Source organism: Leptosomus discolor, chromosome 7 (genome assembly GCF_034619465.1).
Source record: "Leptosomus discolor isolate bLepDis1 chromosome 7, bLepDis1.hap2, whole genome shotgun sequence".
Lineage (NCBI taxonomy): Eukaryota > Metazoa > Chordata > Aves > Leptosomiformes > Leptosomidae > Leptosomus > Leptosomus discolor.
The window spans coordinates 4205372-4223577 of record NC_141397.1 but is presented as its reverse complement, the minus strand read 5'-3'; the positions used below and the strand labels follow the sequence as shown (position 1 = coordinate 4223577).

The 18206-nt window shown below is 44.3% G+C and overlaps 1 protein-coding gene across 1 annotated transcript in view; it reads left to right on the top strand.

Moving 5' to 3' along the window:
• The first annotated feature begins 1887 nt into the window (after positions 1-1887).
• Positions 1888-18206, top strand: part of VWDE (von Willebrand factor D and EGF domains) — a 39625-nt gene continuing 23306 nt past the window's right edge. Inside the window, exons 1-8 of the mRNA XM_086468157.1 lie at positions 1888-2002; positions 6599-6783; positions 9736-9967; positions 12923-13182; positions 14671-14760; positions 15884-16028; positions 16715-16929; positions 17252-17325. Of these exons, the coding sequence (XP_086324283.1) occupies positions 1888-2002; positions 6599-6783; positions 9736-9967; positions 12923-13182; positions 14671-14760; positions 15884-16028; positions 16715-16929; positions 17252-17325 (1316 nt within the window). The remainder of the gene's footprint in view (positions 2003-6598; positions 6784-9735; positions 9968-12922; positions 13183-14670; positions 14761-15883; positions 16029-16714; positions 16930-17251; positions 17326-18206) is intronic.

The following is an 18206-nucleotide window of genomic DNA, read 5'->3' as shown; positions in this document are numbered from 1 at the left end:
TGTAATTACTACTAAAGCAGAAGTATAGAAAACTCTTCGTGATCTAAGGAAATGACCAAAGGATTCACAGCAAACAGTTTGAAACCACCTCCTTTTCAGCATTTTACTGTATGTTACAAAATAAATACAATTAGGAGTCAGAGGACAGTAAGACATTGCTCTTTGATGATGCCGACCAGCTTTGGGTCTGTCTGGGATACAGAAAAGCATCTTCATAAAACTGCTGACAAGCATCACTGTTTTGTTTGTTTTCATAGAATCACAGAATAGTTTGGGTTGGAAGGCACCTTAAAGATCCTCCAGTTCCAACCCCCTGCCCTGGGCAGGGACATCTCCCACCAGACCAGGTTGCTCCCAGCCCCATCCAGCCTGGCCCTGAGCACTGCCAGGGAGGGGGCAGCCACAGCTCCTCTGGGCAGCCTGGGCCAGGGCCTCGCCACCCTCACAGGGAAGAATTTCTTCCCAATATCTCATCTAAATCTCCCCTCTTTCAGCTTAGTTACTACCCCTCATCCAGTCACTACCCTCCTCAATAAAGATTTCTTCCTCACCTCTCCTGTAGCCCCCTTTCAGCACTGGAAGCTGCTGTAAGGTCTCCCCGGAGCCTTCTCTTCTCCAGGCTGAACAACCCCAACTCTCTCAGCCTGTCCTCACAGGGGAGCTGCTCCAGCCCCCTCAGCATCTTCATGGCCTCCTCTGGACCCGCTCAAGCAGGTCCATGTCTGTCTTGTGCTGGGGTCCCCAGAGCTGGACACAGCACTGCAGGGGGGGTCTCACCAGAGCGGAGTAGAGGGGCAGAATCCCCTCCCTCGACCTGCTGGCCGGGTTCTCTGGATGCAGCCCAGGATGCAGTCGGCTTTCTGGGCCGCAAGGGCACATTGCTGGGTCATATTTAGTTTTTCATCCACCAGCACCCCCAAGCCCTTCTCTGCAGGGCCATCCACCCATCGCCCAGCGGTGCTGGGGTTGCCCTGACCCACGTGCAGGACCTCGCACTTGGCCTTGTGGAACTTCATGAGGTTCTCACGGGCCCACCTCTCCAGCCTGCCAAGGTCCCCCTGGATGGTCTCCCTTCCCTCCAGCGTGTCGACCGCCCCACACAGCTTGGTGCCATCGGCAAACTTGCTGAGGGTGCACTCATCCCACCGTCCATTAAACAGCACCCGTCCCCACCCCGACCCCTGAGGAAGGCTCTTGCTGAAAATCCCCGCCGTGGAGCACCCGGGCAGGCGACACCCAGGCCCAAACCCCCCTCGCCATGCCCGGGCACAGGCCGTCGCCGCCTGCCCCTGAGCGGACACCGCCACCGCGACCCCCGGCGGGGCCGGGCCGGGCCGGGCCGGGGGCCGGCAGGGAGGCGGGCGGAGGGGCCGGGCCCCGCCGAGGACCCCCCGAGGGAGGAGCTGCACTGAGGCGGTGGTTGAGCCCACCGGAGCCTCCAGAAGAACGCGGAGACACCGCACCGACCCGGGAGAGCACGGCGGCAAAGCCTCCCGACCGCGGGGCGACGGAAAGGAGCAGCGGAGCGGTGAGGCGAAACCATGGCGGGAACCGCCCCCGCAGCCCGGCGCCTCTGGCTCTGCGCCGCCCTGCTGGGGTGCCTGGCGGCGGCGAGACCCCCCCGGCGAGGTAAGCGGCGCCGGGCCGGGGCACCGGGAAGGGGGCGAACGGCTGGAGGCGGGGGGCACCGCGGCCCGCAGGTGAACGGGAGGGCGCGGAGGCGGGCGGCTGGTGCGGGGCAGGGCGGGCAGCGGGGGCCACCGCGAAGGGAGCGTCGGCCTTGTGCGGTGCTGGGGAGCGACGCGGGTCGGGCCCTTGCCCTGCCCGCACGTCGCTGGGCTTGGGGCGAGCTTCCCTGGGAGAGGCTCAGCGTGGCGAAGGGGCGCCATGGGCATGGTCGTCGCTGTCACAGCGCACCTGCGGGGACAACCTGCGGAGGGGAGAGCGGGCGGCGGGCGCGTTGGTTCTCCCGCTCGCTCTGCCCGGGCTCGCCTCGACCCGGGTGCGTGGGACACCCGCACCGGGGCCTCGGCGTCTTCCTGGGCAGGCCCTGGCCGTGTGGCTTCGCGTTTCTGAGTGAAAAGCCACAGAAAGGGTAGATGAGATAGCGTATTGCACTGAGAACGGATGGAAAATATTCTATTTTTTTTTTAAAGCGGCGATTTACGACCTTTACCAGGCACCCCTGAGGGTGGACGTGAGTGGTTGAAAAGCGTTTTAACACCCATTCGAACGAGGTTGTTTATCAAAGTGTCTTAATGTGTGTATGTGGATTCTGTTTTCTTCGTGGTTCCGTGTGTGTAGGAGTCTTCCCATTGCTGTTCCATTGCATTGCGGTACTGTCATTGCTGCAGCCACGTTTGTGATCCCGTTCTTTTGTGAGTCTCATCCAAGCAGATGGTATCTTTTAGACTATTTATTTACTTTAAAAAAATCAAATAGTTACAGCCATTTCTAAATTTTGCTTCAGAAGTGTAACCCTAAATAATTATTCCAGGGTAACTTCTTCCAAAAAGTGAACTTCTTCCTATTTCAGTAGTTTGGAAGAGTTTAAATGCACAAATACATCAGAGGGCTTTTGGTAGATGCAGTCCTGGTTCTCAATTTCTGCCTCGGGATGTTGGTATGCTGCATCCTTTGGGGTCAGTAGATGCAAGAAAAAGCACATTGAGGATCAGAGTGGGCACTGACTAATGGCACTGTTTGTTCTATCTGTAGTCATTTGCCAAACCCTGGCCTTTGGACAGCGGGAGATACAAACTGATAAGCTATTCCTACGTGAGGAGCTGAGTTGCCAGTCCTGCCACTGTGCCCTGGCCTGCCTGTACTCTGCGAGTAGCTCCTTTTCCCGTCGCTCCCTGGTTTGCACCCAGCAGTCCTCAGCCCTGGACTGCTCCATAAGGCTGGAAATGTTACGGACCGGTGGAAAAACATCGGCCCCTCTCTGCACGTGGATTGGAACAGAGATGAGAACAGGGAATTGAAAAGCCCTTCCCTTGTGGAACCTGTTTTCCACCCGAGTGCCCCAGAGGCAGCCCACGGGAGCCACTCAAGTATCTTTCTGTGGAAAACGAGCTCCTGCGTTGATTTCAAGAACCTCTTCGACTTTTAGTTAACGTGTGTGGGTCAGCGTACCTGTTACCTGACCCAGTTTGCAGCAGTCGTGGTACAAACCCCAGTGTGTTTGCAGAGATATCATCTCTATCTCTTCCAAAAGGCTTATCCGCCAGCACAATGCTGTCCTTGTGTTCAAGATGTTGCAAATGTTGAATTCTTTTCTGGCTTAGGGTCACGTTTCTCAGTATCTGGCAGGACCACGTAGGTCTGGGGTGGATCCAGGCAAAGCTCACGGAATTAATCCTGAAGGCAGTCAGGAAAAGGCAAATAGGGAATGAAATTCTTCTTGGCATGCAGAGACCTCAGTTAAAGAACTAGAGAGCCATACACGGTATCTAGGGTGTTTGTGGAAAGAAGCACAGAGTATGAAAAGTAAACTCAAATTCTAGGGAAACAGCTGCTTATTTTCCCAGGAAGGACTGCTTTTTCAGCAGACTCTATGTAGTATCTGGTCCTCCAAGAAAAAATGGGAGAGTTCGACTTTCTAGAAAGAAATCTCTCCTCATAGCTGGGGTAAATTAAACCAATGCTGCACAATCTACAAAGGAGGCTGGATTTCATGGTCTTAATTCTCAAGTATTCATTTGTGTATTTCATAATTAGAATTCCATTCTTCTAAAGGGAATATTTAAAGTTAATAAAGCACTAATACATTTAAAGATTTAAAAAGAATATTCCCGTATATATGGAAAAGATTTCCATCAAGAAGAGTCGTGCTTAAATGATAAATTCAGTTAAAACTAACACGAGTTTTGCATTTTGTGTCGGAGCGGGTCAGAATATGTTGTGATTGTGGATGGAGTCGAGTCAGCAGTAGCACATACATCTTCCCGTGTGTTAATGTTCCTCCCGTAGCAGGCAGAGCTGGTAGGTCAGCGTGCCCTGTGGCTGGGCTTCCTTAGCACTTCCAAGTTATTAGACCCTGTTTTCAGTTCCTGATTATTTTGACAGACTTGACTCATTGGGCTGAAAATTGCTGGGTGTTAGACACAGGCAAAGCTTTTCCAGAGCACTACAGCAAAATCAGTATTCATCATGCTGAGAATAAAGTTCGAAAGAATGCTCATATCAAAATTATTTTTTTAATACATCCTGAATAAGGAAATCGTTATTTCAGTCGAAAATTTAGCCAAGTCCCTGCTGAAATGCCTGTGATTTGAGCTCTGCAGGGGTAGCTTTTTCACAGCAAACACCACGTTCATTTCTTGTGTATGTGTCCATAAATAGGAGAGTTTTGTTTCTGCTGTTGCTCGAGTTGGACGGCACATCAGTTGCACCCAGATGTGTAATAAAATATTTTAATTTGCATAATTGATGGTGACAGTTATTTTCAGTTGTTTTGCAGAATGGGTAAGGAAGAGAAAAGAAAGGAAAAAACAAAAGTCAACCCGTGTTATGCAACATGAGATTTCCAAGCAACAGCTATGGAAATAATAGCATACGTCTAAAAACGACGGAAGAACACCCGGAGAGCTGGGTGACATTTTAAAGTGATGTGCATTATAATAAGAAATGTATAATTTGATCTTTAGTAGGATTTATAACCCTATTACAAGTGAGTACAGTCAGCTCTTTTGAAGATCTATCAGATGATGATCTAATTAAACTGGAGGAAAAGAAAATAAAGGCTTGTCTCATGTCTAGCTTGATTTATTAATGGAAAAGGTAACAGATATTAATTGTTTCAGGAGTGATTCAGTTACAGGAAACTAACGCGGGTGCTGTATGAAAGGGAGAATTCCTATAAAAAATAGAAGGCAGGAAGAAACTTTCACCATGGTTCATAAACTGCTTGTGCTGTAGCTTGCTTGGAAAACATTTCAATAACACACATGACTGACCTGTGATTCTTCAAGGGCTTGTCTTCAAATTCCAGTGAAGGATAAACTCTCAATAAGGTCAGCTTGTATGGACACGAATAGCCTACAGGTACTGCAAGCAACTCAGAAGCAGAGTGGTGGCACAGTCAATCACAGTGACTTCCATCTGCCCTTAAAGGACAGAAGATAAAGCTATTGTTACCTGCCTGGGTAGCCTAAAGCCATATCAGATTAGATCTTCAGGCTTTGAAAGACTATAGGATTCTCATACTGTGCTTGAGAGAAATGAAGTCTGTTCTTTCACTGGGGCATCTTCTTTAAAGGAGGGGAATTACCTGATTTTGAAACTGTTTTGTAATTGTGGTTATCTAGAGAATGACCTGAAAAAATGTGGAAGATAGTGCATTATTGCGTGATTTGAACCGAAATATGCTTGTGACCAGTGACACAATTACACCACTGCAAAATACGGGACAAATACAGAAAAACAACCTGGGAGGGAAAACTGGAGATCAGAGTATTGATATTCAAAATGTAAGATTATAGAGCTTTGCTAACAGCTGCATTTTTTTAATTCATTGGTAACATAGCAGAGGCAGGAATTAGGATTAACTGCCTCGTTCGCTATAACCTGAAATTCCATTCACGGTCAGCATCAGTTGGTATCCATTTTTAAAAGCAAGGTAAATAGATAGATGTATTTTAAATATCGTTTGTTTATAAACATTCTCGTACTTTATTTTCCCCTGCTTTCACTTCCCAAGCACATTCCTGAGCAAGAATGGCCATTCAGGATGTTGCATGCAGATACGGCATTAGCCAGAGCTTTTATTGCCACCGTCTTTGGCAGGAGTCAGCTCAGCTGCCAGGTTAGACTCAGAAATTCTGGCATTCTGCTTTATTTCTGAGTGAGTCTGCATTTAAAAAAAGCTGTCCTAAAGACTTCTTCAGACTCTGATCCTTCATTCTACCTATCAGCAATTTTTTTGAGGCCACAAGGTCAGACTTAGATGTCCAAAAATATGTTTGTCAGTTGTATTTGCTTCATTAAAATTCACACGTCGGTCATGCAAATTGACTTAAAATGTGTAACTAAGCGCCTGCCTGTTTCCATACGCACTTTTGCTGTGCAGACGTGCAAACTGTCTGCAGCTACATCTCATCCGCTTGAGGGGATTCTTTATTTCATATGTAGGAGCCCTGTAAATATTGGTAGCCTATTTACAAAAGACCTTTGGGATAATCCTTACTCCTCCTGAGGTAAGATTTTGATCCTCTCATGTATCTGACACTCCATTTGTATTCGGCTTGTTACGTTTCATAAACGTTAGTGGAGCTAGAAAGTCAAAAGCCAGAGAAGGTATAAACATACTCCTTTCTGCTGTTTTAACATCTAGAGTAAATGCCTAATGTGGTTATTAATTTGCATTTATTGTCCACTTAAAGAAGGGGAAGTTGCCACATGATGAATTCTGTTGAGTTTCAGAGTGCTAACAGACCTGTTTGTTGTTGTTCCTAAGACTTCAATGTGTTTTTCAGTAAAAGTAGCTTCACATCATATGGCGATATATCCATATTTTCCTGTTAAAAATGCTTAACGTCTTTTCTAACACACTTGTCAAGGATTCTCTCTTGATATTTGGAATACTCTTGCTCCACAGCTCTTGAATGCTCTCCTGGTGGACATCAGATCCTGCAGAGCCCTTACCGAAGCGTTGAGTTTGATTCATCCCGCCTCCAGCAATCAGCTATCCAGGATTTGATCTGTGACCATTCCCTAACACCAGGATGGTATCGCTTCATGGTTTTTGAGAAGCCTGCTGAGATGCCCACCAAGTGCGTGGAGGTACCGTTACAACTCATTTGATTATGAGAAATACGTATTTTTTCTTAAGAATTTTTCAGTAGGATAGGTATAAAAAAAGAATACGGTTGTGGAGACTGGTGTGGAGGAATGCAGAGTACCTGTTCTCTCTAAATACTTGAGTAAATTAGAATGTGTTAATTGGGAAATTAAGTCGTAAGCGTTGAAAATTTTACACTGAATGGGGGGTAGCAGAGGGTGATAAATGGCATCGCTTTGCTTTTAGAGCCCTCAAAGCCTGTCGTTTGCGGTCAGGCTAAAGCAGATTTTCTCAGTGGCAGCCTAGCAGGGGTGTCGTGTTGTAAAGCCGCAGCCCTGTGGTGGTCCCTCTGGTGGGAAGGCCGCGGGAAAGCGGTGGAAAGACTTGCAGCCACTTCAGTCCCGTAATTGTGGAGCTTTCAAAGTGGTCGGGTTAGAGAGAAGAGATTCTTCTTAAAATGGCTTGACCTGATAGAGCTAACCGAAGATTAGTTGCCTTGTCATTGGCAAGTCCCCTAAGACTCAAAAATTACTTGGAATATTTAATATTTTAGGCTTGTAATGCTTTATGTTGGAGTGTACCAACATCTCTGCAGTTGTTATGTTCTAAGGAGATATATCTTTGGAGTTTCCTGTTCTAAACCATTTTTTTTTTTGTTAAAAAATTAAAATGTCATTAGAATACTTTACCCGTGGTTTTTCTAATGAACTGAAATTGCCTGGTCACAGTCTCTTAAAGAAAAGAAAGAAAAGCCCAACAATGAAACACATTTAAAGGAATACAAAACAGTTTAAACATGCTAATAAAATTAAATCGAGTTTATAGCAGTCCCTCTTATTTTTATTTATTTAATTAATTCATTTTTAGTTAAATCTTTACAGCAGTGTGAAGGCACTGAAGCACCTTTAATGTGCAACTGACTCAAGGACTCAGAGGGCTGTGTTGCAGAGGCTACTGTTATCCAAGCTTTTATGCTGAAAAAAACAAGCAAAAAGTGTGATTCCTGAAGGACTTTCTTTCAGTTACATTTCATACAAACAATAGTGGTATTTTCTCAAGTATATCTCTCTGTATATCTCCCAAAACGAATACTTTCGTGCAAAGAACCAGCATGATAAACCAGAGGAAAAAACAAAGTTTTTTTCAGAACAGGGGTTAGACTCGCAAGATACCTGCTCAGACAATCTAGGAAGGCTTTAGAAATCTGACCAAAGTTCTCAGAGCTTAGTAAATATTTGCTAAAAATAGGCTACCATCTTAGCATAGGAGAGTCCAGATAATGTCAGCTGGAAAGAGATTGATTCAGAACTTATTCAGCAAATGACTCTTCGGCGTTGACAGCTGCTTCTTTTCATCTGTTGACAAAACCAAGACATTTATTTTAAAGTCTCAAAGTCAAACCATTCAAACCAAACTGAAATGGATGTCTTGTTTGGGAAGTTTCCCTCCTTTCTCTCCCTTCAGGAGAACTTTATTACAGCTATATTTAATCCTTGTCGAAGATTCGGACTCTGTTAAACAATCCATCCCATTTGTGTCTACTTCTCATTAATTCTAACTGTCTGATGGATTGATGGTGGGCTCAGATATTCTAGATTAAGGAAGAAAATTGCACTTCTAAGATGAGCAATTGCTCAATGAGTCTGCAGTCATCTTTAGAGCAAGAGGTCTAAAGTCAGGATGATCCGAGACCTTATTTCACCATCGGGTCAAAGAAAGGAATACTTGAGGCAACGTGTGAAGGAGAAGAGGTTCTCAAAGTCTCACGATTTCAGATTGAGAGTTCCCATGTAAATATTTTCCAAATGCTGGCTTTATCACTCTGTGTCATGGAATCATAGAATGGTTTGGGTTGGACCTCAGAGATCACCTAGTGTGTCCTTCTAGGTGTTTCTCTTCAGTTTCCTTTCTGCAGCACCTGAAAGACAGGAGGTGATCTTTAACTCGCTCTGGAAACCCATGAACCAGATTCCTTCTCTGTCTCCTTTTCTCAGGATTCGTTTTTTTCTGAATTCCCCTGGTAGATTGGTGTCTGCTAAATCAAACTTGCACTTTGGTTACCGTGACCGATGCTGCTGTTCAGTGGTGGCCTGCATGGCAGCTGCCTTGACCTGAAGACCTCACATAGCCACAGTGGGGAGGGGTGGAGGAGACTATTCCACAGCACAGTTCTCACTCCATGAGGAGAAGCACTGAACAAGGCTTTTGTTTGCGAGAGAGGGAGCAACAGCCCTCTTAAATCACCTGTTGAATCAGCATCTGAGCCGCAGACCTTGTGAAGCCGGCTGCTTTGTAAACACCGAAGGATTTAGGGTTGCTGCGGAGTCACTGTGGTTGTGCTACAAGTGTTACCTATTTCCAAAGGTGGGGAATTGAAAGGCAGAGAGGGCTTATCGGGTGTCTTGCATTTTTTGGCTGGGGCTGCAAGTTAGTAACGTTGCCTCAGCTGTCCGCATCTCTTAGAAGAAATCCAGGAGGTTCGTTGAGCCTTCAGTCCGCGGCAAAGGGCAGAGAAAACGTGTCGGCTTTAGCACCTTCAGTTGATACTCAGTGTGTGTATGTTCTGCCCTGTGTTTGCTGTGCTCTGATGACGTTCACGCAGTCAGGTACTGTAGGTAAACGGGTGTAGCATAACTCACTAAGCCATAATGCAACTGTTTTTTTTCGGGCAAAACACTCAGGTGTGGCTCCCAGTTAAGTTCTTCAGGCACTAAATTATAGCCTGTCTTTAGGAACACAAATTCGTTAGACTCAGAGAAGGACTTAAGCCTCTTTTGTGTGTGTTTGTATCCGACCTTGAGGAGGAAAGTGAGCAAGCCCTTGATTATACTGGCTAAACTTTGCTAAAAGCTCATGCAGGAAATTAGCTGAATACATACATACCTCACGTTAAAGCACAGCAACAGCTTGATCTAGCATTAACCATTTTCTGATGTTTTTCTCTGGTGCTGAAGATGAATCACTGTGGTACTCAAGCCCCTGTCTGGTTGTCTCTGAGGGAGTCGGAATCCATGCCTCGCCCCGGTGAGATCAAGCAGTTAACAGCTTGTGCTACATGGCAGTTTTTCTTCAGCGCTTCAAAAGACTGCTGTCTTTTCCGAATCCCTGTCAGTGTGAGGAACTGCGGAGATTTCTTTGTTTACTTGCTGCAGCCCACCCAGGGGTGCATGGGGTATTGTGCAGAAGGTGAGAAAATGCATGCTCTGACTCAACGGCGCGCGAGGGTGCGCGTGAATGTGTTCCCCTGATATTTGGCTGAGTGGGAATGTCTGGAAATAGTTACAGCTGCTAAAATTTCTTGCAGTCCTTAGTTTTAATATTGATACGATAGAAAAACGAGTTGGTATGGTAAGGGGGGTTCACACCACCGCTTTTTAAATTACATTTGCACTCAGATATTGTTCAAAGCCCAGGAACTTAAGAATTAAAATTTTCCATATGATGAGGTGCGGATATAAGACACGTCTAGAAGTCAAAATTCAGAGTACCGACAGTGGCACTCGTGTCTGCAAATACCCATCACTGAATGGGCATAGAATTACGTGTCAGTAAATTCCATTTAACAACTTGACCAAACTGTATTTATATCAATTGTTGTTTAGCATTATTAGGAGCATTTTTCTTACTGTCACTCTTTTTATCATCTTTCTGGAGGGTATACGTGTTCTTTCTAAGAGAAAATTCAACACAGGAATGTTCTGCAGACTTTATTACTACTGTGAGAACGAACTGGAGTCCTTTTGCAATTTGTGTTGTCTTGGACCCTTGTGCTGCAAAAGCGTGTCAGTGTTCACAGCTCAAAACTACAGTATTTCATTATTCAGGCCAGATGTTTTATATAACTTAAGGAAGGTGTTACAAATACTGTGAAAGAGTGGCAAATTAGTGTAGTAGGAAATTCTTATCTTGTATAACACCGCTGTGAAAATGCCAGCAATGTTTTTACACATCATATACTGTATTGCTCTAAGTCATGTTCTCTATTACTGACTGCTTTCAAAAGCTTAATAGCAAAAACGAGCGGTGGGTTTTCTGGTGCTTTATTGGCCTAACATTATACCTTGAGGACCAATTGTTAAGGAATTCTCCAAAGGTTTACTGACAGCAAAAAAATGCCAGAAATGGGACTTTGAGCATGCAGGTGACTGAAGCGATGAAGAGCTCCTGCACTATAGGACTTTGCGTTTACTTTGGGTGTTGGCCGATGATCGTAAGAACCATAGGCAGGGAGCTAGCAAAGTTTTACTGCCTCAAAACAAAGCGGGCAAGAAACATAACTCTGGTTTGGCTCTGCTGAATAGTGTAAATCTGAAACACGTTTTGAGTTTAAAAGCCTTCTTTTAAGATGATGTTTTCAGGCAAAGCACATTGTGCTTTTGTGCTGCTTTTCATACCTGGTTGCCACGTGTACTGTGTTTTCTCTTTAACACTTGATAGCTGTGGACACTTGATGCAGATCTTGAACATCTCTCAAACACGCTAAGGAATTCAAACGTGGTATCACTGAAGCGGGGAACGTCAAAACCTGCTCTTCATTCTTTTTTGGTGAATGGGGTTTTCAGTGTTGCTGCTGCCATTTTGACTTAGTTTGAGCGGAGTGACTAACCTCTTTCTACCCCTGTTACAAATGCTCTGGTATTTTCATGTTTAATATCGTATCATAGAATCATTTCATAGGCTGGTTTGGGTTGGAAGGGACCTTAAAGATCATGTCGTTCCACCCCCTTGCCCTGGGCAGGGACACCTCCCACCAGACCAGGTCGCTCCCAGCCCCATCCAGCCTGGCCTTGAGCCCTGCCAGGGAGCAGGAAGGTTGGATGAGGCTTTGAGCAACCTGGTTCTGCTTGGAAGTTCCACTTTTTTTTTTTTTTTTTTCCCCTAACATGCAAAATACCAAACAAACCACTGTGCACAAGCACTTAGGCCTCTGTAGGAAAGGTGATTTTTTTTCACAGCAGGCCTGCACTGAGTTTGGCTGTCCAGGGTTACAGATAACGAGCAAGCATTTGGGGAGACAAAATACATATTCAAGAGAATAGTTTAATTCCTTTTTTTGTTCAGTAGCAACATCTGTAAGTATTGGCTGGGCACTTCTGCAGTAAAAGATGTAGAGGTAGCATATTCTGTACCCTTCCTGCCTAGTGTAGCCAATCTACTGCTGATTTCCAGCACAAAGCTTTGTACTGACGGCCACCGTAATTGTGTATGGATTGGATTACAGAATTGCTTCTGTTCTGCTAATCTACACTTCAGTTAGTGTCTTGTGATACTTGGTGCGTTTTTAACATAGGGCAACAATTTCAGAGTGTTGGTGTAAATACTCTGTGTGTGAATATATGATTTAAGACCAATTTATAGTTGTTTCAGATGCAAAGCCACAGACCTGTGATCCTGAGGGAATGGAAATTCAAGGTGTCTGTAGCAGTGAGTATTTCATTTTGTTTTTCAAGCTTTTCTGTGCATCTGTGACCCAATAATGTCAACATTTAGTCATATTCTGTCTAGAATAAAAACATGTTCATGTTATCTACAATATTGCTGGGTCTGTTGCAAAATGAGTGGTTTGGGGGTAATTTCAGACCTTGGATTACAAAAGCACTTTCTCAGCATAATGTTCAGAGTAAGTACTGAAATGTTAAAAAGTAATTTTCATAATGCTGATTTACAGATTACTTTGATTCTTTGGGAGTCACATATAAGATGAAGCTACAAATCATACTGTTGCTTATTCTGTTCCTTTTTACATAGCCTCTTTTTTTTTTTTTTTCCTCCATAAATGCAGAAAATATTCTTCTATCAGGCAAATTCCTTTGCATGTTGCTCTCTCCTGTCTGGAAAAAAAAATTAATTGTATTTTATTCCCTTTTTTGATGTTTTTTGTTTGTTTGTTTTCCACCCTCTTCAGCACCTTCCAATTGGCTAGGATATAATCAAAGGCTGGTAGTTTTTCGCTTCTAAAAATGGATAAAAAGAACATACACATGTTCTCTGATTCTCTAAGCAATTATGTAATATTTCCACATATGAAAAAAGGTCAATATTTTTGGTGTATCAATTGGCAAGATACATGTCAATGTAATTTCATCTGAGAGTTATTTTATTGCAGTCTAAAAAGCACGAACCCCACTTCTGTTTGACTAGATAACCCGGCTCCTTCCTCATCTCCATCCGTGTCGCCGCCGCTACCGGCCGTTCCTGAGGTTGCAGCGGAGCTGGCGGCGGGCAGCGCTTCCCTGCGGTGTACCTTCGGTGTCCCTTCCGCAAACGGCTCGCTCGGCTTCCGTGTGACTTGGTCAAGACTTTCTCCTGAAGGTATCAAAGAAGAACTGAAACATGAAACAGCCTTTCGTACGTTCTCACTTCTAGAAGTAGACGGGGTAAACGTCAGACTTGGAGACAGGGTATGTTAAAACGTGATTATAATCTCCTTGTGTCTTTGTAAATACAGCTCGTAGGCACTTAGCAGTTGTTAGAGACGCAGTTCCAGCACCTTGCTGTGTCATTTTTCTTGGCAGAAACCTTCTGCCTCTAGTTGTTATTTACACCATCAGTGCCCATGTGAACGTAACAGTAATTATCACTTCCATCAAGGTTTTGAGAGGGACTATCTCAGTACAGCATAGTGTGCCTCCAGGAGGTAGATGATTATTCAAGTTGCGTCTTCTTCACCTTCTACTGTGATTTTGTTTGACACTGTAAATGAAGAAGCTTTTTGGATGCAACTGCATCGAAATGAGAGGCTGTAAGAGCCCGAGGTTGTGAGAATCTGTGTGGTTGATTCGTTAGCTAGATTTCTTTTCTCTGAATCAATAATGAGCTGCGGCTTGATGGTTCTGTCTCTAGGACTGGATTTAAATGGTTTCACCTCTGCCATCAAAAGCACTGGGAGTACCTGCATTACCGTCCGTGGTAGCAGAATCAAGACCTAGGCTCTCATGGTAACTTTGAGAAGCCTAAGCATCGGAAAATCAATAAGCTTTCTACTTGTATATGCTGAAATACAGGTTAATTTTTCCTGGCTGAAATAAAAAAACCCAAAACCCCACGTGGTTGGTGTGCATGTGCATGTGTGCTCAAGCCAAAGCCATGGCTTACGGGCAACAATAACATTTGCTAATCCTCAAAAATCCTTTGGGGACTTTGTGAAAGTTGCCTGACAGTGTTAGCTCGTTGACAGTCAAAGGAAAGGCACAGTTATAGACTACCTGCTGCTGCTGAGAACCCTTGGTTTTCTCAGGGTCCGAAATACTGCACGTGTGGTCAACACATCTCAAAAGGGATGCAACGAAATAAAGAAAAAATACAAAACCAAAGCAAAACCACAGTGTCTAGTAGCCTGGTGATTCAGTGAAGGGAAATCACAGTAAACTCTTGGGCTTGAAAAAGATTATCCAGGCCCATAACACCAGGAAAAAAGTATAGTAAGAAGAGGAGGAGGAGGGGCTGGTTGTTTTACATCATCTAATATTAACGGGCACTCGGAATTAAAAGGCAAAACATGTGAATCAGACCAAAGGCAGTAAATGACGTGTAAGAAAGTCTAGAATTCATTTCCACAAGACATCATGTAGTGCAGAAACGCTCCAGAAGGGATTTGTTGAATCCCTGCAGGCTTCGGTGCTTGTTAAACATGAGGGTTCACGTGTGGCCTTTAGTTCAAGAGGTCTCTGCCCCCCTGGTGGAGTGTGCCAGGAAAAGGTCTCAGGATGCTCAATCTGTTCCTGTGTTTTTCTTAGCAGCGCCGCTGGCCATTGCTGCCTTCTGGTGCGAACAGAAGCGCGGGCCTGATGGATCCATCAAACTGACCTGTGGTGGCTGGGCTTCGTCTTCCTGTCCTGTGACCACTTCATGCCAAAAATGTGTTCCATTGTGCTGGTTTTGCCTTACAGGTCTACTGTAGCAGTTCTGCTTTTTTCGTGGAGAATCCAGATATACAAAGCTCTTCTGTGGAGAGCAAGGAATTTTTTGCTGGCATTAAGGTAAAATTGAAAGAAAACAATGTTTTACTTTATCGTAGCAGGAATCTTTCTGAGTGTTGCTACAGCCATCAGCCCTCTGACTAGAAGGCGCTCAAAATGTATTAACTGTGAATTAATAGGGCATGTTGTTGGCTCTAGTGAACTTAAATTTGTCAAGAAGCAGAAGAGTCAAAGTTGTTTCTATGCTCCCCACGCACTCAAGGCGCAGGACGGCTGAATTGGCAGCTCACAGGTATAGTGAAGGTCTTGGTTTCCAGCAGCTGGGGTCAACTCTGTCGCTGTATTGGTAAACTGGGAGGGCCACAGCTCAGACCTGAGCCTTGGCACACCGTTGTCCGTTACATTTAACTGCTGCTGCCTTTTCTGGCATGATTTTGGCCTATGCCAACAAGCTTTCCCAGCACACGGCTCACGGGACAGCAGAAAGGTGTCCTGCATGTCATTACATGTTGGGGATAGTCCTGTTGACTTAAGGATTTGCCCTTCAGGAAGTTCAGCCTGAGTTTACCTTTCTGCAGGATCAGGGCCCAGATTTATCCCATGTAAGTGCAGGTCTGTCGTGCACACGGCAAGGTGTGAAGGCGTGACTTCTGTTTTCCCGTGGGGCTGCGTTCGGGATTTCACCCGATGTGTCGGCCTCTGTTACTGATCTCGTTCCGTTTCGGATTATGCCTCTGTGCTGAGTCGTGTTGTAAGTTTACGGAGAAGGATCCCAGGTGAAATGTGGTGCTTCCAAATTCTTTTGGGACATTGTGGCCTATAGGTAGCTTCCCCCTCCCTTCCCCCTCCCCCAGACAATACACCAAACTGTATTTTCACTTCCAGAAGTTACCCAGAGAATACATTTTTGTGGCGTTAATGTGGTTTGCTAATTCCTTACCTTTCTAGCTAGCCTTTACTCTTGCCTTTTCCTTATCCTTGCCCCTCATTCGTAACTCTTGAGGACTCTTGTTGCTGTGTCCTCATCTTCTCCCCAGTATAAATAAGGCTGATCAAGTGGAGCAGGCCATGCACCGTGCCATTCCATCTCTAGTTTTTCATACTGTACTCCTGCCTGGTTAGTGAACAGTGCTGTAGTTTACTCACAAAGCTTGCATTTTAAGTACAATTTCTTCTGTGCTAGATATATCCGGAAACATATGACATATCAGAAGATGGGAAGGAATACAGACTGGTGATAGAAAGTAGCATTCCTATTCCCTGTCCTGAGTTTAGCCAGCTTGAAAAGGACTGCCAGATCTCACTGACATTAAATACTGTTGAGGAAGGTAAGTATTATCCTGATTTTTGTTGCATTTTTTATGTTTAATTGTTTTTTCTAAGTATTGCCGCTGGCCTCTTTCTTTGGAGAAGCTGTTACGTTGTAAAAGACTTTCTAAAATGTTAAAACAAAATGTTCACAAGCCGCATGTGCTGCTGCTAAGCATGGAAGAATGTGTCCATAACCCGTTACTTGTTGAAGTTAGCCGGTGGTTTTGGCAGCTGTGGATATCGGAGCCATATTCTTTAACTTGAATAGACAGAATACCCTAATAGTTGCAGAGTTGAAAATTCAGCTCATTTTGTTGACCTGCTGTGTTGCAAGTATTGTTTACGCGGTCATGAAGTCCTCATTTTTTACTACCGTTGCCGTTTTCTGTAGTACTCTCTCAAGCACAAGTCCTGGGAGCCCCAGGAGGAGCCTTGCCGATGCAGACACCCATTTTTATGTCACATTAGCAAGCGTGTCGTGACTTCCATTTGTCTGTCAAACGGGAAAAATCAAACCGTTCTCTTGGGTGTGTGTATGAAGATGTAGAGAGCGGGGTTTGCGTGACCAAACCCAAGAAAAATGCATCATTATTTTAATTTATGAAAATGTTTGTAAATAAGTTAGTGTCTGTATTAACAGTAGTATACAAAATGTGACTTATTTAGAAGGAAACTCACTAATGATGTGTTTTCATTAAAACAGGTAAAGAGCAGTTAGGTTTAAACTTGGCTCTTTCTTCTTGTCATGTGGATCTTCCCCAGAAACCCTGCAAAAATGGAATCTGTAGTCAAGCTGTAATTTATTTCACTGCTGTGACAGACTTTGTGCAGGATGGAGACAGAATTACCAGAATTGCAGTGGAACCTATATCCAGTGAGAATTTCCTGTGGAATGGCTATGCTCCAGAAAGCACCCAGGTTGAAACTCTTCTTGCTAAGCTCTGTAAAGTGGCCAGAAACGTGGCTGATGTTAATGAAGCTTCTCTTTCAGTTCTGACTGGCTAACTTACACCAAAAGTTCTAAGGGGTCAATTTTATGTTGTTTTATTTTCATTGAAATGCTGCGTTTTCATTCAAATTAATTTTTTATATATTTTAATATTGATCTAACTACTCGGGTTGATTAAAAATATAATATAATATATTTATTAGAATGAAAACTAGTATCATAAGTTAAATAATGTGCCTGAGTCTGTGTCCTAATCTGTCACTGCTTACTGTGTGCTTCTTTGTTTTGAAGATTACAGTAAAGGATCTACCCACTGCCTACTGCTACTCATTTACTGACCCTCATATAATTACATTTGATGGAAGGTAATCGCTGGGTTGCTGCTCTTAATTTTAAGGATGTTGGGATTTTTTTGTGGGTGTTTTTTGTGGGGTTTATTTATTTACTTATAATCTCTGCTGGTGACACCAGTTAGCTGTAGTTTTCCACAGCTGCACTCCTTATTTTACATTTCTTGCTTGGGCAATAAGGATAAGCATGCTTTATTTAGTAAAAGCTTGCCAGTCATGCTGATGTTTGTAATATTTGTATCTCTAAGCACAAGTTTGGGGGTTAGGGCAAAAGAGGGAAGCAAATGGACTGTTTTCCCTTTTAGAGGGTTATGCCAAGAGAGGAGTGGTTCCTGTGCAATCTGTTGACTAGGAAAGATAGAAACAACGTGAAAGATATGAACAATAATAAAATGACTGATTAGGCAAAACTGGTTTAATGCAGAGGTGTTTCCGACCTACAGCGTAGCTTCCCTGTTTCTGGGTGTCAGTATCTGAACCCTTGTAAGGATCAAGTTTGTGGAGACTCTCTGCTCTCTGTGTAACATTGTGCTGAGTTCATTAATGGCAGTGAAAGCTACTTAACCTACTGCTGTCACGTGCACATCACCGACCTTCTTTCTAAAGTGAAGACAGCTTCCCTGGGCGCAGTTGGCATGGTTTTGGTACGCTTCTGTCTTTCAGAGTGTTTTTAATTCATGGAAGGTGTCAAAACAAACACAGGTTCCACACCTGGGACTTATGTGTGCTCTGCTCAGCAGAAGCACGTTTATCCAAGTGGCAGGGTGAGGAGAAGAGGATGTGTTGCCTCCAAATAGGGATGTTCAGCCCACAGCCCCACTCTTCTTGTGAAGGGAAAAGACAAGTTGTAATTGCTTCTCTGATAGCACTGTGACTAGTAGTAGTAGTAGTAGTAG